At 43.6% G+C, this 27,677-nt stretch overlaps 1 protein-coding gene across 2 annotated transcripts; it reads right to left on the bottom strand.

The window, feature by feature from the left end:
- Positions 1–27,532, bottom strand: LOC106608173 (homeobox protein Meis2). Of its 2 annotated transcripts, none has more exons than XM_014205957.2 (13): positions 26,789–27,532; positions 26,224–26,453; positions 25,687–25,828; positions 25,366–25,416; positions 24,526–24,576; positions 24,165–24,311; positions 14,723–14,837; positions 7,854–7,993; positions 4,682–4,758; positions 3,079–3,137; positions 2,418–2,507; positions 2,148–2,248; positions 1–1,088 (listed from the first exon to the last, which is right to left on the bottom strand). In XM_014205957.2, the coding sequence occupies exons 1-12, from the start codon at positions 26,804–26,806 to the stop codon at positions 2,190–2,192; spliced, it is 1,179 nt and encodes a 392-aa protein (XP_014061432.1). In that variant the 5' UTR covers positions 26,807–27,532; the 3' UTR covers positions 1–1,088; positions 2,148–2,189. The 2 variants fall into 2 exon arrangements, with proteins under 2 accessions (XP_014061432.1, XP_014061433.1); XM_014205958.2 differs by lacking the exon at positions 1–1,088 and adding an exon at positions 1,095–1,909.
- Between the last annotated feature and the right edge of the window lie 145 nt (positions 27,533–27,677).

Raw genomic sequence — 27,677 nt, 5'->3', positions numbered from 1 at the left:
TCAAGTTTTAAAATGTGTTTTTATTTTGGTCTTTAGTGCAGAAACCCTTCTCTTCTTCCTGTGTGCTATAAAACTATTGTAACATGATCTAAATGGAAGTCGGTCCAAGATCCACCTTACCAGTATGACGTCACTCCATCAGCTCTTTAGTCTGATTTCAGGACAACACAGAACAATCCAAATCAAAACAGAATAATACAAATATATGAAATTCATTCAGTGCATGGGCAATAAAAGCAACTGGGCCACATTCAGAATACAAATAAAAAGAGGGCTTGTTTTTTTGTTGGGAGCTGGATGGAGTTGCCATCTGCAGTATCGGAGACAAGCTCCAGGCTGCAGACTCTAAGGCAATCTCTCTCTTTCTCTCTTTCTCTCTGTTCCACAGCACATAGGGGTGGGATTAGTGATAAACTCTCACTCCATAAACTAATGATCACAAAGCGCAAACATGGTTAAAACAGTCAAATGAAAAAGCACAAGTCTATACACCACAACAGTTATTAAAACTCTTTATCATCTTTTTAGATATTCCACAGTGGTTCAAATGGTGTGTTCATAAGATGAAGTGTGTGTATTTGTTTGAGTGTGTGTGTGTGTGAGAGAGAGGGAATGTGTGTTAGTGTGTGTGTGTGTGTGTGTGTGTGTGTGTGTGTGTGTGTGTGTGTGTGTGTGCGGGCTGTGTCAATATATCTCGGGCAAAGACTAAAAAGTTCTTGTCCCCATGGTTCACCATTGTAGAAAAATAAATAAATAATTTAAAAAAGAAAACAAAAAATGTGTCAAAATGTTGTTGAGGTCGTTTTAGCTTCCGTTGTTCATTCAGAAGTCTTTTTTTGTTTTGGAAGATTGTTGTTGTCTGCAAATGTTGTTGTTTCTGTTGTTGTTTATTAGTCTTCCCTCGTCTTCCTCTAGGCGTGGGGTTATTAAAGGTCAATGTGGGCGGCGTTTGTGCAGATGTGGTCCTCTATGTTCCAGTGGGGAGGTGAGGTGGGCGTAGTCAGATGACAGGTACAGGTGTGACTGGGGCGGAGTCACGCGCTCATTGGACCAAGCGGCAGGATTTTCCCTGAGCAAACCATGGAGGCCTGTAACACAAAGAAGGAGCCTGGGTCAGTCTCTTATACAAACATACCCTAACACACGTCAAATACAGAACCAAAATCTTATAAGGTAAAGACAATGCTATACATGACTGAGCCAGACATAGGTCTTACAGCTGGTACATACATTTGGACATTGCTGGTTCAGTGGTGTAATTCTTAAGGGATCTTTTAATTGACAAACGTTATGGCTCTGATTCCATTATGCATGGGATAAGTGCATTTTACTGCAAAACAACCCCACATGGAACCCTGGGTAAATGTACAGCCGTCACAATCAGCATACGGTCTTGCCACAGATTAAATGAAGGGAGGAGAACAGCCTCCTGTATTACACCATTACAGTAACCGGTCAATGATCATTCAATGAGAAATGATTGGATGAAATAGTCTCAAAATTATATTATTATTCAGCTTGAGTGAATAAGATATCTCTATGTGGACTGTATTCTAAATGTTGGCGCTGCACCCTCGCTGCTATCACCCTCATGCTCTTTGGACTTGATTAGCAAAATCAGGGAAATGTCGGGAAGGGAAAAGGGGCTGTGTTGGCGGAACTGGCACCCAGTGAAGATTGAGGCGAACGCGGGGCTCTCTATTTACATATAAAGAGCTCAATTAATCAAGGTAAGTGTCATTATAGCGTGGCTCATTGAGCAGTGGAGTGTGGGTGTTAAATAAAATCTGGTGAGCTCCAGTGCCTCCGGCAGGCAATACGTCTTGATTTGTGAACTGTCAGCAGGGCCCAGAGAGCTGGAGGGGGACCGAGGGAGTCCAGAACCCCACATTCTTAATCAGATTGAGCCCTGGAGAAGGAGAGGAGGATGGAAAGAAAAATTGATAAAAAGGAATGGAGAGAGATAGAGGAACAATGGAGGAGGGGGTGAGAAGGGGAGCAGATGAGGGAGAGAGGGTGAGCAATGTAGAGAGAGAGAGAGAGAGAGAGAGAGAGATGGAGTGATGGAGAGGAATAGAGGAACAATGGAGGAGGGGGGCTTGTGGGTGAAAAATGTAACAGGGGAGTGAGAATGAGGCTGTGCTTACTTCTCCATCTTCTTCTTCAGGCTTGCCTCGGTTGGACAGGGTTTACATGTAGTGCCACTGACCATCCATCCCCATATTCATTCCCATTCCACCCATTGGTCCTGCAGAATGAGTGACAGAGAGGGGAACTAATTACATGGTGCAATCACAGGTTCATATGACAATATACAATAATAACCCATGAATAGACAAACAGAACAGAAACAGATTTTAGGCTACATTGGTAGAAAGGGACAGATAACAGGATGAGAATAAAGGTTGCTTATTTACCGCCAGGCCGAATCCCCAGGTGTTGCTGTCCGTCGAGTACAAAGCCTCCCATTGGTTGCCCGTCAGGGCTGTATGCCGTCCCCTGGCCCACTGTGGATGTAACATTAACAAGACATGGGTCAGTATACTGTATACTACTAGATTATAATTATAATTATATTGGTCCGTATAGAGATATAATACTAGACTGTAATTCTATTTCTATTGGTCAGTATAGAGATATAATACTGGATTGTAATTCTATTTGTACGGGTAAGTATAGAGTTATAATACTAGATTGTAATTCTATTTCTACGGGTCAGTATAGAGCTATACTACTAGATTATAATTATATTTCTACAGGTCAGTATAGAGCTACAATACTAGATTATAATTATATTTCTATTGGTCAGTATAGAGATATAATACTAGATTGTAATTCTATTTCTACTGGGTCAGTATAGAGCTATAATACTAGATTACAATTATATTTCTATTGGTCAGTATGTGTCGAAGCCAAAAGACAGAAGAGATAAAGCATAAGAATACAAGTGGCGTTCAAAACATCCTCATCTACATTACAAAATCATACAGTATAGTACAATTAAAAATGACTATAAAATGACTGAGAAACAAAGCCATTGTATGTTATTAATTTGAACCAATTGAAATTGTGCTTTACCTGATCTGTTAGACTGGTCAATCATAGGCTGTACTATTCTCCTCCTGGCGTTGATGAACCTGGAGAGGAGGAGAGAAGGGAGAGAGAATTCAAACCAACATGGAATATACAGTACATGAAGCTTCTCCTTGGCTTTAGATCTCCTTTGCATTCATCTTCCTGGTCTGCTTAAAGGAAAACTCCACCCCAAAAACTATCTATTTGTCTTTGTTTCATTAGTCCATCTGTCCTTCATACGATGCATCATATGGGCCAGATTTCTGTATTTAGAAAGTTACATATCTTGAAAACTTCATTGTTGACACGCAAAACATTTTGGGACTATATCAATAATGGAGTAATGACATTTTTTTAAATATACAGTTTTTGGGTGGAGTTCTTTAAGATAATCAAAGCATTCAGCAATCAAACAGAATATGACAATTTCCTGCTCCAGTTTTACTAGTATTCCAATGTCTCGTGTCTTCAGGGATTAGGTTAATAATCGCTCTTATTCTTATTGACATGATCTGGGGTATTAGGAGACAGCCACATAGCTTACCAGATCTATTGATTTGGGTTTAGCCCCTTCAGCCTCAGGCTGTAATAAGGCTAAACGTTTGGCCAATTTCGGTCAGAGACGTATCACTGTATCCAACAGGACCCAACAGGACCCAGCAGGACCGGACAGATAGGTAAGCTAAGCATTCGCCTGCTTTGATAAGTGTATTGAAGTAGATCCATTAATAAAACTAATAGAATTCTTAACTCCTCGGGATTAGAGGTGCACGTCTATGTAATTAGGTGTGTTGAGAACCCAATATGGATTCTGGGATGGGGGAGGATTAATCGCGAGAAGCCAAAGTCAAATCATTTATTCCAAACCTGACCCCGTGTAAACTCAAAGTAAAGTGATACCTTTTAGATAACACACCAGAACTGTAATCTCGAAACCAAACCCCCCTGGATCTGTTCCTCTTTCCTCTGTGATCATTACATTGGACACCGCCCCCCTTCCCAAAATGGGATAAGCCATCTACAAAGGGGCCAGGTTGCCGGGCCTTAAATATGCTTTAATCCATCATGTCATACATGTAAAATGAGGCTGAGGGATTGTAAGGGGACGAGAGTGGGTGTACATCTCCCTGTTAATGTTTCCCAAACAGTGAAGATAGATTGAGTATGTTTAACACGCCCATTTTAGTTCCCTTTCCAAAGAGCTGAACATAGAATGTGCAGGCTTCGCCAAAAACATGGCTGTAGCATAGATTTAGATAGGAGCCTATGAGCCAGTCCTGGGAGGAGGTACGAAGGAAAGAAGGAAAGGAATAAAGGAGAGAATGAAGCACAAGGGTTAGGTTTAGGGTTAGCGTTAGGATTAGGGTTAGCGTTAGGGTTAGCGTTAGCTTTAGGGTTAGTGTTAGGGTTAGCGTTAGGGTTAGCGTTAGCTTAAGGGTTAGTGTTAGGGTTAGCGTTAGGGTTAGGGTTAGCGTTAGCTTAAGGGTTAGCGTTAGGGTTAGTGTTAGGGTTAGGGTTAGCGTTAGGGTTAGTGTTAGCTTTAGGGTTAGTGTTAGGGTTAGTGTTAGCTTTAGGGTTAGTGTTAGGGTTAGGGTTAGCTACTCACCAGTTGTTCACTTGCAGGATGGTGAGGCCTGTGTCCTGTGCTAGCTGCTTCTTCTGTTCCTCTGAAGGGTAGGGGTGCTGTGGTACACAGAGGACAGAAAAAACTACATCTTCAGTAAAAAAAAAAAAAACACCCAGCTTGCATTGATTTACAAACGATCATGTCTAGACAGAAACACACGTCACATACGACTAGGGGTTAGGGTTAGGGTTAGGGTTAGGGTTAAGGTTAGGGTTAGGGTTAGACAGAAACACACCTCACATACGACCAGGGGCTTTCCATTCACAACATAAGGGAAAGTCAAACTCAGGAAATGTAATCACGCCCAGTGATAGACTCACATCCACAGTGACCCTTGGCTAATATACACACAAGTCAATCTCTCTCGTTAGCATAAGCACAAGTGAACAACCAAGACTGACCACTGATTGGCCCCCGAACACTTTGGGCTCAAAGCGTGTGGCATTGTTTGACATTATTTGACATGATTTGACAAATGATCAAATGCAATACAAAGGAACACAATGGAGACCTTTGTTAAGGCCTGAATAGGGCCTGGCCCCTGTCCCCCTGTCTCCCTGTCCCCTGCCTCTCTGCTGGCGGTGTGACAGAGGGAGAAGGGCGGCAGATTGCAGACAGAGTTTACCCATTCACAGGGTACAGGGTGGTGGGCGCTGTCAGGGCTGCAGCCACCTCCTATGGTAACCGGGTGAGGAATGAGCTCGAAACAACTTCATTTTTAAACAGGTCTTTCAGTCACACACACACATAGTCGCACACAAAGTCACACACGCACGCACACACTCTCTCTCTCCACACACACACACACACACACACACACACACACACACATCACACACACACACACACACACACACACACACACACACACACACACACACACACACACACACAGTCGCACACAAAGTCACACACGCACGCACACACGCACGCACGCACACACACAAAGTCACACACACACACACACACACACACACACACACACACACACACACACACACACACACAAACACAAACATCTCTCTCACACACACACACACACACACACACACACACACACACACACACACACATAAACCGCAATGGTGGTGACAAAAGCCATTGTTGCCACAAGTGATCGTCATGGTGACCTCCCAGCTTGGTGTCTGACAGTCTAGTGACGGATGGCTCAGTGCTCCTCCCTCAACCCAGCAGAATATCTCTGTCTTCCTAAATAAAACCCTCTGCTAATGTCTCCAGTCCAATCCACAGAGTGTTGTCACATTGGGGCCTCTCTCCAATGTCTAACCCTTATCAGCTATGTTACTTTACTCAGGTCACCTGTCATTGAGCTGTGGTTAAACAAGACTTATTCCTCTGAGCTCCAACAGGGCCTTATGGTGGAACAAGACTTATTCCTTTGAGCTCCAACAGGGCCTCATGGTGGAACAAGAAGCATGGTGAACAAGACTTATTCCTCTGAGCTCCAACAGGGCCTCATGGTGGAACAAGACTTATTCCTCTGAGCTCCAACAGGGCATCATGGTGGAACAAGACTTATTCCTCTGAGCTCCAACAGGGCACATGGTGGAACAAGACTTATTCCTCTGAGCTCCAACAGGGCCTCATGGTGGAACAAGACTTATTCCTCTGAGCTCCAACAGGGCAATGGAACAATACTTATCTCGAGCTAAAGGGCCTCATGGTGGAACAAGACTTATTCCTCTGAGCTCCAACAGGGCATCATGGTGGAACAAGACTTATTCCTCTGAGCTCCAACAGGGCCTCATGGTTGAACAAGAAATTCCTTTGAGCTCCGATAGGGCCTCATGGTTGATCAAGAGCACCCTTTTATAGCTGTGTTTTGCGAAATGCAATGTATGTTTATTGTAACTAATTCAATACATTAGCGTTAAAAAGAGAGCTTCACAAAGATCTGTTTCAATCAGCATGTAAGTGGAGGTCTAAAACCAACAGTTACTGTATGACCATGCTAGTTGGCCAATAATGAATCCTAGAATGAATCTAAATCTTCCATTGCTGCTTTCTCTGTACCTTTGTAGAGGAGGATCTTTAGAGCTCCTCCTCAGAACAGGAGCACAACAGCTGAAGGCTAAGACTATCTAGAGAAAGACCCTCTCTCCCCTTCTCCGACCCCAGCCTCAACGGTAAAGTCGGGACAAAACATAATCCGTCTCCTTCACCCTCTGTGGCCCGATGAATGGCTGATCGCCTGGGTGTTGCAATGGGACCATGCAGAGGACATAGAGGGGCCAAACTCCCCCTTACACCATGTATACGAGCCACATCCTTCCATGACAAACACTTGTGCTTAACCAGTGAGGCTGAAAAGAGACAGGGAACAGAGAGGGGATGATTCAATTAGCCTTCCTTTCCTTCTTCTTTTTTGTCTGCCCAATCTAAAGGTTCTTACATCCTGTACAGGAGATGTGTGACAGATTTTCACCCAGAAAACAAATAAGGAGCTTTGAAAACATCTACGAGTGGAGAGATGAAAAGTAGAAAACCAGAGGAGAAGGAGGAGGAGTCAGAGACTGCGGCGCTGTCTATTGGGTCTGGAGATAAAAGGTGAAACTCTCCTCACAGGGGATTGGTTGGAAGTCGTTGGAATGTCAAATAGTCCTTCTGAGCCTGAACAGAGGAGTTGCATTCTGGGAAAGTAGTCTATTCTGTTTTTGTAAAACGAAGTTCAGACGCTCAGTATAGTGGCATCATTCCTAACAAGTGTTGTATAATGGAGAGTCTGCAGTTAGAAAACATACACTACTTGTCTTTTATACAGCCCACTGTTCCCTTGACCCCCAATTACTGTTTTTTTACAAATTTAAAATCACAGGGAAAATCATTCGGCAAAGCACTACAATGTCACAGACCAATACCCCTGTGTTGTGACATGACTGAGTGTTGAATGCAGTAACTTGTATTACTATTACCCCCAGGAGTACTTGGCCTACCCACATGGGGAACGTGGGAAGATTCAGAAGATGTCTACAAAACATGGGCCTCATGGTTAAATGCATGATAGTCATGACCAGTTGCACAAGAGGGTGTACTTTGGGCAGAGCAAGATGTGATTGGGGTAACAGAACCACCCCAGTAGGGGAGTCTGGTTAGGGCTGGAGCTAGGGCCAGGTCGGGCCTGCTGTCTTACCGTGAGGTGCTGGAAGAGCCACGCTCGCATTATATTGGTGGCCACTTTGGGGAAGATACCTCTCTTCTTCTGTCTCTTCTTGTCCAGGTCATCCTCGTCTCCTGTGCCCGGCGACGCCAGACTGTTGTCGAGGCCATCTCCTAAAACAGGAGAAAAAGTAGCCACAAGGGATATGTTAGGAGAAGTCTTTAACTTAGACACATCACCTCCATTCGCCAGAAACGCACACTGAAAGAGTAGCAGAGGTCTAGGGCAAATCAACAGCATAGCAACAGAAGATTCCACATCTTCCACATTTGCACGACCTCATCCACATTCTGCTACAGTTCTGGATAATGTAGAGGGGCATATACTGTAATGACAGAGCTCAATAAAAAATGATGAGCTGTTAATTCAATCTGAGCAGCACGTTTGACATGAAGTACTGACTGTTATAGCCAGGCTGCATGTTTGACATGAAGTACAGACTGTTAGAGCCAGGCTGTAGGCTTGACATGAAGTACTGACTGTTAGAGCCAGGCTGTAGGCTTGACATGAAGTACTGACTGTTAGAGCCAGGCTGTAGGCTTGACATGAAGTACTGACTGTTAGAGCCAGGCTGCATGTTTGACATGAAGTACTGACTGTTAGAGCCAGGCTGTAGGCTTGACATGAAGTACTGACTGTTAGAGCCAGGCTGTAGGCTTGACATGAAGTACTGACTGTTAGAGCCAGGCTGTAGGCTTGACATGAAGTACTGACTGTTAGAGCCAGGCTGCATGTTTGACATGAAGTAATGACTGTTAGAGCCAGGCTGTAGGCTTGACATGAAGTACTGACTGTTAGAGCCAGGCTGTAGGCTTGACATGAAGTACTGACTGTTAGAGCCAGGCTGTAGGCTTGACATGAAGTACTGACTGTTAGAGCCAGGCTGCATGTTTGACATGAAGTAATGACTGTTAGAGCCAGGCTGTAGGCTTGACATGAAGTACAGACTGTTAGAGCCAGGCTGTAGGCTTGACATGAAGTACTGACTGTTAGAGCCAGGCTGCAGGTTTGACATGAAGTACTGACTGTTAGAGCCAGGCTGTAGGCTTGACATGAAGTACTGACTGTTAGAGCCAGGCTGCAGGCTTGACATGAAGTAATGACTGTTAGAGCCAGGCTGTAGGCTTGACATGAAGTACTGACTGTTAGAGCCAGGCTGTAGGCTTGACATGAAGTACTGACTGTTAGATCCGTGGCCAGACACAATGCGCAGGCAGCAGCATTTTTATTTACCCACTGGGGAGCCAGGCCCAGCCAATCAGAATACATTTTTCCCCACAAAAGGGCTTTATTGCAGACAGAAATACTCCTCAGTTTCATCAGCTGTCCTGGTGGCTGATCTCAGACAAGAGAAGAAGCCGGATGTGGAGGTCCTGGGCTGGCGTGCTTACACATGGTCTGTGGTTGGACGTATTGCCAAATTCTCTAAAATGATGTTGGAGGCGGCTTATGGTAAAAAAACATTAAATTCTCTGGCAACAGCTCTGGTGGACATTCCAGTAGTCAGCATGCCAATTGCACGCTCCCTCAAAACTTGAGACATGTGTGACATTGTGTTGTGTGACAAAACTGCATATGAGTGGACTTTTATTGTCTGCAGCACAAGGTGCACCTGTGTAATGATCATGCTGTTTAATCAGCTTCTTGATATGCCACACCTGTCAGGTGGGTGGATTCTCTTGGCAGGGCAAAATGCTCACTAAGTTGGATGTAAATAAATTTATGCACAACATTTGTGAAAAATAAAAATATTGTACCTATGGAAATTTTCTGGGATCTTTTATTTCAGCTCATGAAACATGGGACCAACACTTTACATATTGCGTTTATTTTTTTGCCCAGTATAGATATTCCACAATTTGATAAAGACAAATGGTTTAGTTGTAAAAAAAAGAAAAAAAAGAAAGAAAAAAAAGGGAAAAATATCACAATAACAAAATAACAATTGTGACCTCATAGTTAAGGTATGACATCACAATAACATAACAAACCCCCTCACCTGTGAAGTTGAAAGCAGGGCGCTCCTTTTGTCTATGTGTGCTAAGGATGTTTGGGTGGATGGAGGGGGGTGTTATGGGGCTGGGGGGGTTGTGGTCATTCCCCCTCAAGCCCCCCATGTGTTCAGTGACCTAGCCTTCCCCTACCCCTTCCACCTTCACACCCCCCTCCAGTCTGTCTGTGTTGGATTGTCTGACTCACACTGCGACGCACACACACACACACACACACACACACACACACACACACACACACACACACACACACACACACACACACACACACACACACACACACACACACACACACACACACACACACACACACACACACACACACACACACACACACACACACACACACACACACACACACACACACACACACACACACACACACACACACACACACACACACACACACACACACACACACACACACACACACACACAAACACACACACACACACACACACACACACACACACACACACACACACACACACACACACACACACAACACACACACACACACACACACACACACAGCCTCTCTCTCCTACTGGCATTATTGTTTCAATGGGAACCTTCTCACGGATCAAGGCTAGAAGGCTCCCTTTTAAACTGAGATTTCTGCGGCTTCCGCCCCTGCCCTCGCTCCCCATTGCTCTTCATCACAGAACCTTCTGTGAACTCTCTCTCCCTCTCTTTCTCTCTCTCTCTGTCTCTTTCCTTCTCCCTCTCCGCCATTAATTGTGCATCAGCCGAGATGATTTACTTTTAACAGTGGTGGTTGTTTTTCTTGCCCTCGGGGCAGAGATGCCTTGAAAGCCTGCCTGGAGGGCATGTGAATAATGCATCTGAGAGACTCCTCCCCGGAGGCGGGACTGGAACCCTACTTTTCATAAGATTTGCCCTGGCATGTCTTTTTGTTTTTGGGGATGCATCAATCAAAGGGGCTTCTATATATGCACCCATAATCATGCATAAATATTTCAGCTAATGAATATTGCCATTAAAAAGGATGACTTGGACTGAGTGGGGTGGGAGGGGAGGGGAGGGGTGGGTTGGGGATGGAGGTGTTCTGACGGATGGTGTAGTCCAAGTCAAGGACAGGGCAGGTTGTTTGGCCACTGTCTCCTTTGCTTATGTGATGCTTTACTTTGTGTGTCCTCTATTCCTCATCCTCTCTGTTCATAGATGTTATAACAAGCTTTTATAACAGGTTTCTTTTCTAAGCTTTTGGTCTTATGACTGACACAAATGAGGAGGTTTGTTGTGGGAAGAAAGGTCTTGGAGGATGGTGTTGAAGAGATCTGTTGTTTCAGAGAGGACAGTTAATATCCTGTCTCACAGGCTAGGAGAGACATTTTGTTCAGAAATGCCTTGAGTGGTGAAATAATCAATAAAAAACGATACCTATCAATGACTAAACATTTGGGCTGGTGCGGGTGATCAAAATGACAAAAATCCATGTTGGTCATTTTAAATTAGTTATGTATCTGTTTCTGTACCAAATAACTGAAAACAATGGAAGAGAGAATGAGGGAAAGAATGAAAAATAGGAAGTCACCAGCACGGCCTAATTATATCTAAGGAGAGTCAACCCCCCCCTGCCCCCCTCCTCTCCTCCCAGCCCCCCTCCTCCTCTCCCCCCCAGCCCCCCTCCTCTCCCCCCAGCCCTCCTCCTCTCCCCCCAGCCCTCTTTTTTTTCCTGCTCCAGAGAGGGAAGGCCGCAGGGCAGATCCTCTGCTACGCTAATCGCTTCTGACTGTTCCCTGGCAACTCAGCCAATCTAAGCAGTGTGACAGTGCACTACTCTCAAAATCGTACCCGTGGAACGCTCCTCCCGTGGCCTAGCCCCCTCGCCTGCCTGCCTGCCTATCCCGCTCCCTCCCTGCCTGCCTACCCCGCTCCCTCCCTGCTTGCCTGCCCCGCTCCCTTCCTCCCTCCCCCCTGCATGCCTGCCCCAGTGTCTGCACTCGTGACACGGGGGGCTGCTGCCGTGGGGAAGGCTGGAGTACTGCCTCGGGCGCTTTAGGGAAAACAGCACCCTAAGATATGAAGAAGAGAGGCATCCTTGGCTGGCTTCCAACCCCCAACACCCTACTCTAAGCCCCTCTCTCTCCCTCTCTCTTCCTCTCTCAGTCTCTCCTTCTCTCTCCCTCTATCTTCCTCTCACTGTCTCTCCTTCTCTCTCTCCCTCTCTCTTCCTCTCTCAGTCTCTCCTTCTCTCTCCCTCTATCTTCCTCTCTCTGTCTCTCCTTCTCTCTCTCCCTCTCTCATCCTCTCTCAGTCTCTCCTTCTCTCTCCCTGTATCTTCCTCTCTCTGTCTCTCCTTCTCTCTCTCCCTCTCTCATCCTTTCTCTGTCTCTCCTTCTCTCTCTCCCTCTCTCATCCTTTCTCTGTCTCTCCTTCTCTCTCTCCCTCTCTCATCCTTTCTCTGTCTCTCCTTCTCTCTCTCCCTCTCTCATCCTTTCTCTGTCTCTCCTTCTCTCTCTCCCTTTCTCTTCCTCTCTCTCATCAACAACATCAGAGACCAGTGCTCCTACAATTAGGTATAAACTGGGAAAACTAGATGAGGCAAGAGAATCCACATGATGACATGTCCATATCAGATAAAGTGCAGGGTTGGCTATTAGCTAACAGAAGTGATTGCTGTATTCCGGCCTGCATCAGTGATGGGAACTCAATGCAGCCTGCCTAATGAGCTCACCTGGACCTGATCCATCACCAATGACACTTCTCAGCCCCTCCTGTTATTACCCATGATGGACACTGCTAAATGGGAGTTGTTGTCTGGAAGCTTTCCAAGACACTGGGAATCCTATATTGATGTTGATGAATAGATCTAGAATCGTTCCTCCCAGAGGCCTTTATCCTATTGATTTGGAGTGGTGATTGGTAAGGGCTGGATTAAGATGAACACTTCTAGTTCTTGTGCCTCTCTCCAAAGTTATTTGTGAGAGCATCTTGTCACAGGTTATATGGGGACATTAGCCTGCAGTGTCATTGGTATGTCACCACCAGCAGTTCTGGATTCCATTTTCGGGGGTATCCGGAGGAGACAAAAAGATGCACTGACTGCATCCTGTTTCTTCCCGCTCTGCATTCCCCTCTTTGTAAACGCTAGTGTACAGCGGCTTCACAGCAGCTAGTTCCCCTTGGTTTCCTTTTCTTTTTTTATGACGGACATTCCAAGCCCCGCCCCCAAAAAACATTCCTAGGATAGCTCATCCCTTTTAGAACTGTCCCTGTGCCCCATCTATCTGAGAGTCACTCCGGGGGAGGTGGAATCAAAGACATTCCCTTCTGCATATCACACAGCTTACAAGAAAACAACCAAAGACTGCATAAGCCAATGGGTTAGCGGTTAGCCACATGGCTAACATAGTCACTAAGCCATAACTACACCACCAATCAACCAACCACATATCAACTACCTGTGGTTGATACCAACCATACTAACCACAATTCTCCTCCATTAGATAAGACTGTAGGTTCACCCTTTTAAGGCTTTTATCATTGAACCACACAACCATGACTAATGTCCATTCGGACAATAGGAGCTCCCTCATAGTAGGTACTTTGAAGAGCATCAGTAATCTCCTAGCCAGGCCTGCGCTGCTGACGTAAAGGCCCCGCTTTGGCCCCCAGGTCCCTTCCTATGTTAAAAGTGTTTGCTTGCCTCATCCCCTTGAATGAGAAAAGGGATGGAAACAAGGGATGAAAACAAGGGATGAAAACAAGGGATGAAAAAATAGCAGAGTCCCCAGGAGGATTATGAGGAGCAGCAGGTAGGCAGGGAAGCATCAGATCCTGCTACCAGTGACTATAACTGGGACTCTGATCATTCTGGGGCTATTTCTCCCCTTTGTTCCTCCATACATAAAGTGGCTCTGTCCTTCCCAGCTCCACGGCAGGGGTTATTGTGCTTCCCCAGCCTCTATGCATTCTCTACCCAGGTCAAAAGGGCAGGGAGACATGGATTTTGGGTCCCCCCCCCGCTTTTGTTAAAAAAAATAAACATCTCCAGAGGAGCCAAGGAAAAAGCCATTCACACCATCCTTTTCCCCTCTCTTTGCTGACAATACAATTCACATAGTCAGTGTTACTGTGTTAGGGCATACAATGACATTAAACATGACATGGATACTAGGCTAAGTGAAATTCGTTGAACATGTTTTTCAGATAGTTAGGATAACGGAAGAAACTGAGGTAAAATCAGGAGGAATAAACTTAATCTTTGTTTCTGACTGTCCTTTCATCCTCTGAATTGCTCTTGTCTTGCAAAACATCCTGCCATTGTTTAGCTCAGTGCCCTGGCTATTGATGCCTGATGGGCAGAGGGTGGTAAGTTGCTTTAAAGTCTATTCTATTTTTACTGTGGCCATAGGAGAGAAAAACAAAAACAAGTCATAAAACCCTTATAGCCTCCAATGAGCTCATCACAGGCCAAATGAACAGCCGGCACACAGACAGAAAGCCAAGTAGGCTATTATACAGCAATACTGGACACAGTCATGCAAAACAAGTAATTGGCAATAATTACCCTCATCATATCAGATTAAACTTTTGAACTTTATCACCTGACCTGGATAAGTGATCCCTCACCATCAAAACCCAACAAACTAACTGATGATTCAACAACAACCTCTTATCTCAACATTATCTGAATGATAAGGATGGAGAAACAATAGCTGCTTATCATTATGATCTCTGGAGAGACTAAGTTTCATCTAAAGCCCACAAGTAGAGAAAAGACCATTGCCTTTGTATGAGGTCAGCACTGAGGTTAACCTTTGATATGGTATTGAGTCTAAAGAGAAGCTGTGGTTCTCTTACCGAGTTCGCTGCTGTTGTCCCCACTCTGGGAGACGTGGCCCCCGCTGGAGGGCCCCGGGGTACCCACGGATGGCGTGGAGTGGGCGTCATCCAGGTCTCTCCAGGACGCCGGGTTCTGGGGTCCACAGAGAATGTCATCAACATATCCCCCGTCCCGACCACACAACAGCAGAGGAGGGAGAGAACGAGAGAGAGAGCGAGAGAGAGGGAGAGCGAGAACAAGAGAGAGCGAGAACGAGAGAGGGAGAGGGAGAGGGAGAGGGAGAGGGAGAGGGAGAGAGAGAGAGCGAGAGTGCGAGAGAGAGAGAGAGAGAGAGAGAGAGAGAGAGGGAAAGAGAGAGATCACATTAGAGAACAGTAGATACAGTATGCCATCGCTGAACATCAATGTAACTCCCTAACACACACACATACACGCACACACACACACACAAACATACGCACTCAAACACACACAAACCCAGCCAATTTACCACAGCGCACAATATGACCATGTCGTCAATAAGAAAATAGAACATGTCCATAAAATCCATAATCCAATAATCCAACAATGTAAATTACCATTTTCCCTGAGACTGAGACGGCGGCAAAATAAAATAAAAAATTAAACGTTAAAGCTGATATTCAGCTACACTAGCTAATACTGTAGAGCCAAAGCAATCAGCACCAGAGCTCCAGCAACACTTCTTCCTTTCCTCTATCCTCCGGTGTCTTGACTGATTCTGAAGCCCAGTGGTCTCTCCGAACACCTATTTATTGGGCCATATATGCACAGGGACCAGGGTACTTAGACAGTCTAAAGCTGAGGGCCAAACAGCAGAGCAACCTCTTCAGCCTCTTGGCGTCAGCTGTTCGCCGGATGGCGCTCAGATGAAGAGCTCAGCCAACGACAAGAATAATCACAGCAACAATGGCAGCGCAGTGTGAATGAGGCCTCTCATCGAGCTCGACGAGCAGGCCCCCTTTTCCAACCCAACACACAGTAATTAGAAAGCTGTTTGTGTGGCGTCCCATTCAAAGTGCCATGTGTTTCCACGTTTATCAAGCTAATGAAGGGGGTTCTTTACTCACTCACACCCCAGCTGTTAAGATTACATTAATTACAGATACAGTGTGGTCTATCCTTCTTTAAAATGTATCGTACAAACTTAGATCCATAAAGGTAGAGAAGTTAAGATAATACAAATAGATAATAAATTATGACATCATAACTGATTTCAACTGATCTTCAATCACACATTTGTCATCCCTAAACTCAGATGAGTCTTCTTACTCTGTAAGTTTGTGATATAAACACGAATATTGAGCTGCTCTCTCTTGGATATAGGCTGGGTTGTGGACTCACTCAAACATTTCCAAAAGAGAGGCAGAGTTGGTGTGTCCTGAAGAGAACCAACATACTGTACTCATTGTGAGGTTTAGCTGCCTAGAACTGGCAGAGAGAACAGAGTTCTAAACTCCTGAAGATTTGTCATGAACTTCTCACACGTACAGCAAATCAAATCAAATCACATTTTATTGGTTACATACAAGCATTTATCAGATGTTCTTGCAGGTGTAGCGAAATGCTTGTGTTTCTAGCTCCAACAGTGCCGTAATATCTAACAAGTAATATCGAACAATTTCACAACAATACACACAATACGCACAAATCTAAAGTAAAGGAATGGAATTAAGAATATATATACACTACGGGTCAAAAGTTTTAGAACACCTACTCATTCAAGGGTTTTTCTTTATTTTTACTATTTTCTACATTGTAGAATAATAGTGAAGACATCAAAACTATGAAATAACACATGGAATCATGTAGTAACCAAAAAAGTGTTCAACAAATCTAAATATATTTTATATATTGAGATTCTTAAAATAGGCACCTTTTGCCTTGATGACAGCTTTGCAAGCTATTGGCATTCTCTCAACCAGCTTCATGAGGTAGTCACCTGGAATGCATTTCAATTAACAGGAGTGACTTCTTAAAAGTTAATTTGTGCAATTTCTTTCCTTCTTAATGCATTTGAGCCAATCAGTTGTGTTGTGACAAGGTAGGGGTGGTATACAGAAGATAGCTCTATTTGGTAAAAGATCAAGCCCATATTATGGCAAGAACAGCTCAAATAAGCAAAGAGAAATGACAGTACATCATTACTTTAAGACACGAAGGTCAGTCAATACGGAACATTTCAAGAACAATGAACATTTCTTCAAATGCAGTCGCAAAAACCATCAAGCGCTATGACGAAACTAGCTCTCATGAGGACCGCTACAGAAAAGGAAGACCCAGAGTTACCTCTGCTGCAGAGGATAAGTTCATTAGAGTTACCAGCCTCAGAAATTGCATCCCAAATAAATGCTTCACAGAGTTCAAGTAACAGACCCATCTCAACATCAACTGTTCAGAGGAGATCGTGTGAATCATGCCTTCATGATTGAATTACCGCAATGAAACCACTACTAAAGGACATCATTAATTAGAAGAGACTTGCTTGGGCCAAGAAACCAGAGCAATGGACATTAGATTGGTTTAAATTTTTCCTTTGGTCTGGAGTCCAAATTTGAGATTTTTGGTTTCCCACCATAAAGCATAGAGGAGGAGGTGTTATGGTGTGGGGGTGTTTTGCTGGTGACACTGTTTGTGATTTATTTAGAATTCAAGGCACACTTAACCAGCATAGCTAACACAGAATTCTGCAGCGATACACCATCCCATCTGGTTTGCGCTTAGCGGGACTATCATTTGTTTTTCAACAGGACAATGACCCAACACACCTCCAGGCTGAGTAAGAGCTATTTGACCAAGAAGGAGAGTGATGGAGTGCAGCATCAGATGACCTGACCTCCACAATCCCCCGACCTCAACCAAATTGAGATGATTCGGCGTGAGTCAGACCGCAGAGTGAAGGGAAAGCAGCCAACAAGTGCTCAGCATATGTGGGAACTCCTTCAAGACTGTTGGGAAAGCATTTCAGGTGAAGCTGGTTGAGAGAATGCCAAGAGTGTGCAAAGCTGTTATCAAGGCTATTGAAGAATCTCAAATATAAAATATATTTTGATTTGGTTAACACTTTTTTGTTTACTACATGATTCCATATGTGTTATTTCATAGTTTTGATGTCTTCACTATTATTCTACAATGTTGAAAATAGTAAAGAATAAAGAAAAACCGTTGAATGAGTAGATGTTCTAAAACTTTTAACCTGTAGTGTATATGGACAAGCATTGTCAGAGTGGCATAGACTAAGATACAGTAGAATAGAATAGAATACAGTATTTACATATGTAAACATATGTAAACATATGTAAACAAAACATGTAAACATTATTAAAGTGACTAGTGTTCCATTTATGCAAGTGGCCAGTGATTTCAAGTCTATGTATCTAGGCAGCAGCCTCTAATGTGCTAGTGATGGCTATTTAACAATCTGATGACCTTGAGATAGTTGCTTTTAGTCTCACAAGTTGCTTTTAGTATTCAGATAATTGTTTCTGAAATAACGCAAATGAGAAAGACTGGAAATGGACGCTAAAGTTGCCTTCACAACCACTAATCAACACAGCTACACAAACAGCTGTTGTTCTTCTCAAACATGGACTAGGCCCAAGATACAGAGTGGTTGGCATTCACATACACCGTTCTGCGTGTGCATTGCATGTGTCGTTACACCACAGGAGGCTGGTGAGAGGAGGACGGCTCATAATAATAGCCGGAATGGAGAGAATGGAGTGGTATTAACATAGAAACCACGTGTTTGATGTGTTTGATACCATTCCATTAATTTGGTTCCTTCAATTACTATGAGCCCGCCCTCCCCAATTAAGGTGCCACCAGCCGCCTGTGCCTAACACCCAGAGGACTACAGCCCATACATTATGCTGAAAGCCATGTGGCCCTGTATGGCTCAGATGGTAGAGCATAGAACGCTTGCAACACCAGGATTGTGGGTTTGATTCCCGGGTCCAACGGTACGTAAAATGTATGAAGCGTGACTGTAAGCCTCCTTGGATAAAAGTGTCTGCTAAATGGCATACATTATTATTATATTAGGAATACATTCACATACACTGTTCTGCATGTGGCCTAACACCCAGAGAAGTTCAGCCCATACATAATGCATTGGACAAAAGGTGAACTGGATCACGGGACAGCCAGCAGCAGAATGTCCTGTCAGATAAGTGAACCTTGAACAATGTTCACAACACGCACATACATACAAAGTGTGTTTGTGTCTACAACCACTGAATTAAGAAAATGCAAAATCATCTAACAATGTGAATACAATGAAATTAGATGTGGACAGTAAACACAATTTTTTTCTGATAGTCATGAGTAGTTTACTTCGGATAAACCTACTTAGTGTAAAGGACAGCAATCAAATATGAGGACTCTCCCCAACACAAAGTTCATGCCATTGCTCCAGTACTGTAGGGTTATTAAAGGAACCATGATATCAGAATTGACATGTGGGAGGAGAAAGAGCCCGTGTAGGGGGCACCCTATAGGCCCATGGATTGACAAAGACCCTCCTCTTTACCGACAATAGTAATCCAATTGGTTTAGCATTCAAGTGTAAAATCAAACACTAGTCCTCATAGCCCTCTTAGAGGGGAGGGAGACCCAACAGGACACATCTAGCTGTACTCTTCACCATGCAGACCCAATAATCATCATCATCATCACCACCATCATAATCACCACCACCATCATCATCACCACCATCATCATCACCACCACCACCACCATCATCACCACCACCACCACCATCATCTTCGTCATCATCCTCATCATCATCATCATCATCACCACCATCATCATTATATCATCATCATCATCCTCATCACCACCACCACCATCCTCATCATCAATACAACCACCATCATCATCATCATCCTCATCACCACCATCCTCATCATAATCAATCATCACCACCATCATCATCATCATCATCACCACCATCATCAACATCAACATCCTCATCATCATCACCACCATCATCAACATCATCATCCACATCATCATATCCATCATCAACATCATCAACATACCTTTGGTCCTGCCGTACATACCTACACGTACGCTACGGTCACAAGACGCAGGCCTCCTAATTGTCCCTAGAATTTCTAAGCAAACGGCTGGGGGTAGGGCTTTCTCCTATAGAGCTCCATTTTTATGGAATGGTCTGCCAACCAATGTGAGAGACGCAGACTCAGTCTCAACCTTTAAGTCTTTACTGAAGACTTATCTCTTCAGTAGGTCCTATGATTAAGTATAGTCTGGCCCAGGAGTGTGAAGGTGAACGGAAAGGCACTGGAGCAACGAACCGCCCTTGCTGTCTCTGCCTTGCCGGTTCCCCTCTTTCCACTGGGATTCTCTGCCTCTAACCCTTTTACAGGGGCTGAGTCACTGGCTTACTGGTGTTCTTCCATGCCGTCCATGGGAGGGGTGCGTCACTTGAGTGGGTTGAGTCACATACGTGGTCTTCCTGTCTCTGTTGGCGCCCCCCCTTGGGTTGTGCCGTGGCGGAGATCTTTGTGGGCTATACTCGGCCTTGTCTTAGGACAGTAAGTTGGTGGTTGGAGATATCCCTCTAGTGGTGTGGGGGCTGTGCTTTGGCAAAGTGGGTGGGGTTATATCCTGCCTGTTTGGCCCTGTCCGGGGGTATCATCGGATGGGGCCACAGTGTCTTCTGATCCCTCCTGTCTCAGCCTCCAGTATTTATGCTGCAGTAGTTTATGTGTCGGGGGGCTAGGGTCAGTCTGTTACATCTGGAGTATTTCTCTTGTCTTATCCGGTGTCCTGTGTGAATTTAAATATGCTCTCTCTAATTCTCTCTTTCTCTCTTTCTGTCTTTCTCTCGGAGGACCTGAGCCCTAGGACCATGCCTCAGGACTACCTGGTATGATGACTCCTTGCTGTCCCCAGTCCACCTGGCCGTGCTGCTGCTCCAGTCTCAACTGTTCTGCCTGCGGCTATGGAACCCTGACCTGTTCACCGGACGTGCTTGTTGCACCCTCGACAACTACTATGATTATTATTATTATTTATGAACATTTTAACATCTTGACCATGTTCTGTTATAATATCCACCCTGCACAGCCAGAAGAGGACTGGCCACCCCTCATAGCCTGGTTCTTCTCTAGGTTTCTTCCTAGGTTTTTGGCCTTTCTAGGGAGTTTTTCCTAGGGAGTTTTTCCTAGCCACCGTGCTTCTTTCACATGCATTGCTTGCTGTTTGGGGTTTTAGGCTGGGTTTCTGTACAGCACTTTGAGATATCAGCTGATGTACGAAGGGCTATATAAATAAATTTGATTTTGATTTGATCAACATCATCATCATCATCCTCATCATCTTCATCATCATCACCACCACCATCATCATCATTATCATCATTTTCATCATCATCACCATCATCACCACCATCATCATCATCATCATCATCCCCACCATCATCAACATCATCATCCTAATCATCATCACCATCATCATCACCATCATCCTCATCATCATCCTCATCATAATCATCATCACAATCATCATTATCATCCTCATCATCATCACCATCATCATCACCACCATCATCATCCTCATCATCATCACCATCCTATTCATCATCACCATCACCACCATCAAAATCATCATCATCATCATCATCATCATCATCACCATCATCATCATCCTTATCATCCTCATCACCATCATCATCCTAATCATCATCATCATCATCATCACCATCATCACCACCATCATCATCATCATCATCATCATCCCCACCATCATCAACATCATCATCCTAATCATCATCACCATCATCATCACCATCATCATCACCATCATCATTATCATAATCATCATCACAATCATCATTATCATCCTCATCATCATCACCATCATCATCACCACCATCATCATCCTCATCAACATCACCATCCTATTCATCATCATCATCATCACCATCATCATCATCCTTATCATCCTCATCACCATCATCATCCTAATCATCATCATCACCATCATCACCATCATCATCATCCTCATAATCCTCATCATCATCATCACCATCATCATCATCCTCATCATCACCACCACCATCCTCATCATCCTTATCCTCTTCATCATCATCCTCATCACCACCATCCTCATCCACATCATTATCACCATCATCATCAACACCACCACCATCATCATCATCACCACCATCATCAACATCAACAGTCTCATCATCATCATCACCACCACCATCCTCATCATCAACACCATCACCACCATCATCAACATCAACATCCTCATCATCATCACCACCACCACCATCATCATCATCACCACCATCATCAACATCAACAGTCTCATCATCCTCATCACCACCATCATCATCATCACCATCATCATCCTCATCATCATCATCATCATCATCATCCTCATCACCACCATCATCATCATCATCACCACCATCATCATCATCATCCCCACCATCATCAACATCATCATCCTCATCATCATCACCATCATCATCATCCTCATCATCACCACCACCATCCTCATCATCACCACCACCACCATCATCTTCATCATCATCCTCATCACCACCATCCTCATCATTATCATCTTCATCATTATCATCACCACCACCATCATCACCACCATCATCAACATCAACATCCTCATCATCATCATCACCACCACCATCCTCATCATCAACACCACCACCATCATCATCAACATCCTCATCATCATCATCCTCATCACCACCATCCTCATCATCATCATCATCACGATCATCATCATCACCACCACCATCATCATCATTATCATAATCTTCATCATCATCACCATCACCACCACCACCATCATCATCATCATCATCATCATCCACATCATCACCACCATTCTCATCATCTTCATCATCATCCTCATCACCACCATCCTCATCATCATCATTATCACCATCATCATCATCACCACCACCATCATCATTATCATCATCTTCATCATCATCATCACTATCATCATCAACATCATCATCCTCATCCTCACCACCATCATCATCGTCATCACCACAATCCTCATCATCATCATCACCATCACCATCATCACCACTACCATCACCACCATCATCATCATCCCCACCCTCATCATCATCATCATCACCATCATCTTCATCCTCATCATCATCATCATCACTATCATCATCCTCATCCTCCTCATCATCATCCTCATCATCATCACCATCATCATCACCATCATCACCATCCTCATCATCCTCATCATCATCCTCATCATCATCACAATCATCATCACCATCATCCTCATCATCCTCATCCTCATCATCATCATTATCACCATCATGATTATCACCAACATCATCACCATCACCAACATCACCACATCATCATCATCATCATTATCCCCATCATCATCATCACCACCACCATCATCATCATTATCATCATCTATCATCATCATCATCACCATCATCATCACCATCATCCACATCACCACCATCCTCATCACCACCATCCTCATCATCTTCATCATCATCCTCATCACCACCATCCTCATCATCATCAAAATCATCATCATCCCCACCACCATCATCATCATCATCATCATCACCATCATCATCATCATTATCCCCATCAGCATCATCATCACCACCACCATCCTCATCATTATCATCATCTTCATCATCATCATCACCATCATCATCACCATCATCCTCATCACCACCATCCTCATCATCATCATCATCCTCATCACCACCATCCTCATCATCATCATCATCATCACCACCATCATCATCATCCTCATCACCACCATCCTCATCATCTTCATCATCATCCTCATCACCACCATCCTCATCATCATCACCATCATCATCATCATCACCATCATCATTATTACCAATCTTAATTGATCTATTACTAATGTATTAGCTCAAATTAAATACATCAAACATTAAATTAAGGAAAGAATATAAAATAATATAAAATGTGCTTCCTAATAAGCACACATTGTCATCTAATTGTCATGGTCTCTCTCCCTCTCTGATAAACCTATAAAATAGATGATTTATACAATAGAGCTGAAAAAGGGGAACAATTCTCTCTCTCATTCCTCCTCTTTTTAAGAAGACATGAGAGCTCAACAAAACTTCCCTCAGTACACATCACCGTTAGCACTCATTTTTGCAGACATGTAGGTGCATTGAATTGCTTTTTGTTGATAGGTTACTAATACAATAATTGTTTAATAGTAACCAGTAAATTCAATGTGAGACCGTTTATTTTAAAAACGATTACATTTGTTATATATTAAACTGACTCACAATTAGGCTAAATTGCCCATGATCTTGAAATTATAGTTTTGTACATCGTAAACACCATGCTACTAGCAGCACCCCTTGCAAGAATTAGCACCAATATGTAATTTCGAAGCCTAGACACTCACGTGATCTGCTAGATTTGTGGAAGATCCCGTCAGGTCATCTAAATCGGATTTGCAGCCATCTCGGTCATCTATGACCAAGTCGATGGGCATTTTGCCTTTCAAACAACTGATGTACCGATGGCAGAAGTTGTCGCAGAGCTCGTGCACCTATTCAATGAAAATTCGTGTTAGCAGCACCCTTCCAAGATCTCGGTGCCACAGCCATGCGTAGGTCTATGTGTGTTAGAGGAAAATATTACACTTCAAGAAGTTAAAGCTATGCTATTATGAGTGATTGTATAACGTTCCTACAAAAAAATATAATAACAAAAAAGCAAAGAGTAAAGCATTAAATATAGGTTTACAATAAAACATAATTTACCTTCTCTAATTCTAAAAGATGAAATCGTAATACTTGAATAGCTTGGATCATCTGGAAAAAAAGAACATATAAAATGTAGTATTTAGTCATGCTGACATGTTTGCCTCAATGAATAGTAACTAGGCCTATGTTATAACACCATACATTAATGAATAGTAACTAGGCCTATGTAATAACACCATACATTAATGAATAGTAACTAGGCCTATGTTATAACACCATACATTAATGAATAGTAACTAGGCCTATGTAATAACACCATACATTAATGAATAGTAACTAGGCCTATGTAATAACACCATACATTAATGAATAGTAACTAGGCCTATGTTATAACACCATACATTAATGAATAGTAACTAGGCCTATGTAATAACACCATACATTAATGAATAGTAACTAGGCCTATGTTATAACACCATACATTAATGAATAGTAACTAGGCCTATGTTATAACACCATACATGAATGAATAATAAGCCTATGTAATAAAACCATACATTAATGAATGCACACTGTAGGCCTATACAGTAAAGTAGCCATAAGTTACAGTATGTTACAATGTATTTTCTTAATCAAATAGATGCTTTAGCAGAGCAATGGTTCCTAGACAGTCCCTGCTTTTGGGATGCCCAAGGCAAGGACCTCCGCGGCAACCCGCTGCAGAGTAGCAAAATAGGCCTTTAACTACGACTCGTCTGCGTTTCCTGTTGCTCCTTCAATGGAACGTTCTGAATTGTCGTGTTGTATTTAAACAAAGTGAAACAAGACAATATGACACGATTTATCCAGCTGCGCAATTGACGCGTAAAAAGTGGACATGTAAGTTAACTGGCTTACCAAATTGTCCACCTCTTGATTCGATGAAAATAACGGTTTTTCTGCACGTATCTATAGAGAAAACATCATATTAGTCTATTGTCTGCATACCGCAATCAATCAGATAGTCCATCAATCTATCAATCAATCAAACAGGCAAGCAATCAATCAAACAATTCATCCATCCGTCCATCAATTATCAAACATTAAAAAAAGGAAAATATGATGAACGTTTAAAAGCACAGATAATGGCTAAAGCAGGCTATACAAACCTCTATTCCTATCGTTATCTATATTTTAGGTCATAAAAAAGGGCTTATCATAAACCACAAGTACCAGTACCTGTTTTGCAAAGACAGCGATGTCTTCGTTGAAGGAGTCTGAGGAGCAGACATCGCCGCCCGCTACTCCAGGCTCCCTGGGCGTGCAGGTCGCCAACTCACACTTCTCAAACACCAGGGCGAGCAGAGGGAACAACGGGTGACTGCAACATGATGCAGACAAAACATCAACGCCAATTAGACCAGGAATGTTAAATAAAACGTTTTGTTTAAGTGGACTGTATTGTATTTTAAGGTTTCATGATCCGTGTCTTGTATTTGTTTTTAGCCTAGCATAGCTGATAAATGTGAAGTGTCTCCACTCAGAATAAGGGCCACAATCTTGAGATGCGTGCATACCCGTAAAACACATTATTTGCGCAAAATGTGGCATTGACATAAACTCGATTTACGCACGTAGCCTATGTCAAATTAGGATTTGGTTCTAATTTCTCGATAGTCGATAAATACCCTATTCACATCTAAATGTTATGAGTATAGGTCTAACAAGAATAAGAAAACCTAGCAGAGACAAATGTGGAATATTTCTGATGCGCACCCATAGATTTGATCTTTGTCTCTTTTTAACGCGTCGTTCACCACGCTGCCCATGCTGGGCATGATGTTGTGGGGTGCGTGGGATCCATAGTGCTGGGTTGGATGTGCAGTCGGACCATGGTTCAGGTGGTGGACTTGCGGAAGAGGCCGGGGAGCATGCGGGTCTCCATACATGGACGCCGGGAGTCCAACTCCGTCCATCCCAACACCATAGTGGGACAGTTCATCGTACTGGATGGAGAAAGACAGAGTTACATGTGAGAAACTCATGGACTGTCTGTTGGTATGCTTCTATCACGGATTTATCGTAGGCTACAGACATCCCCCAAACACAAGCCTTTACTCATGAGAATGACAGTGAACATTCATTTGATCAAATTTCCCATGCATGGAAAACAGAACAACTAATCTAATGCAGGGTGCAGACTGCTGAGAAAAGCTCAACGTGTAGGCTACTTGTATGTGGAGAGTTGAGATGTTCTCAGCCTGTCCAGATTACTTATGGGTAAATGAGGTTCGATCAACATGTATAAGAAATTATACATTGCAACTGCACTAAGGCCTACCCTTTGCGCCATCGACATGCGCCTGTCTTGGAGATAAAAAGGTAAGAAACAGGGAATGTGTCAGTCCGCAGAGAAGGTGGTCAGGTACTGTGAGTCCGCAGAGAAGGTGGTCAGGTACTGTGAGTCCGCAGAGAAGGTGGTCAGGTACTGTGAGTCCGCAGAGAAGGTGGTCAGGTTCTGTGAGTCCGCAGAGAAGGTGGTCAGGTACTGTGAGTCCGCAGAGAAGGTGGTCAGGTACTGTGAGTCCGCAGAGAAGGTGGTCAGGTACTGTGAGTCCACAGAGAAGGTGGTGTATAAAGTTGATGACTTTTACATCCACTTGAAAATTGTAATCCGCAGTGGCAATAAAGAAGAAACCCGCAGCAAGGTGAAGATGTGTTTTTTTCAACAAGAAAAAAAATATTACAATAGCCTAAATGGAAAAATCACCATAACGGATAAAACCAACTAGAACCTTCGGTCAAAAGTTTTTTAAGCGCATCAACAACTCGCATGTATCGGTCCTGCTGTCAATCACTGAGACCGGTTGTCAAGGTAATCTAAATACGGTGTACAGAGATTATTAGTTCCAGAAGGCAGTCTATTCCTCCAACGCACAGCTTTTGAATGAAATCTCATAAGAAAGACTATATCGATGCGTCGGTCCTCGTGGCCATTTCCTCTGGCTCTGAAACGTGAGGGTGTCAGCGAATGTTAGCAGGTTGTCTGTGAGCGCGCTTATAGGATAGACTGGCTCCACTGATCAGCGGGAGAAGGTGATGACGGAACCCGGAAAGTGGGAGGGTGCAACCAGTCCCATACTGCTAAATAAAGGGGATTGGAGCAATGCCTGTGACACGCCAGCGAATGTTGTTTGCATTGGATAAAGCAGAGGGTGACGCAAAATAAC

This window comes from Salmo salar, chromosome ssa06, assembly GCF_905237065.1.
Source record: "Salmo salar chromosome ssa06, Ssal_v3.1, whole genome shotgun sequence".
Lineage (NCBI taxonomy): Eukaryota > Metazoa > Chordata > Actinopteri > Salmoniformes > Salmonidae > Salmo > Salmo salar.
This window is presented reverse-complemented; position numbering and strand designations above follow the sequence as displayed.

Coding starts and splice junctions, on each gene's coding strand:
- LOC106608173 (XM_014205957.2), bottom strand. Junction 24,577..25,365: donor ATCAAGAGGTGGACAATTTG/GTAAGCCAGTTA, acceptor CTTTTTTTCCAG/ATGATCCAAGCTATTCAAGT. Junction 3,138..4,681: donor ATCCTGCAAGTGAACAACTG/GTGAGTAGCTAA, acceptor CCTCCTCTCCAG/GTTCATCAACGCCAGGAGGA.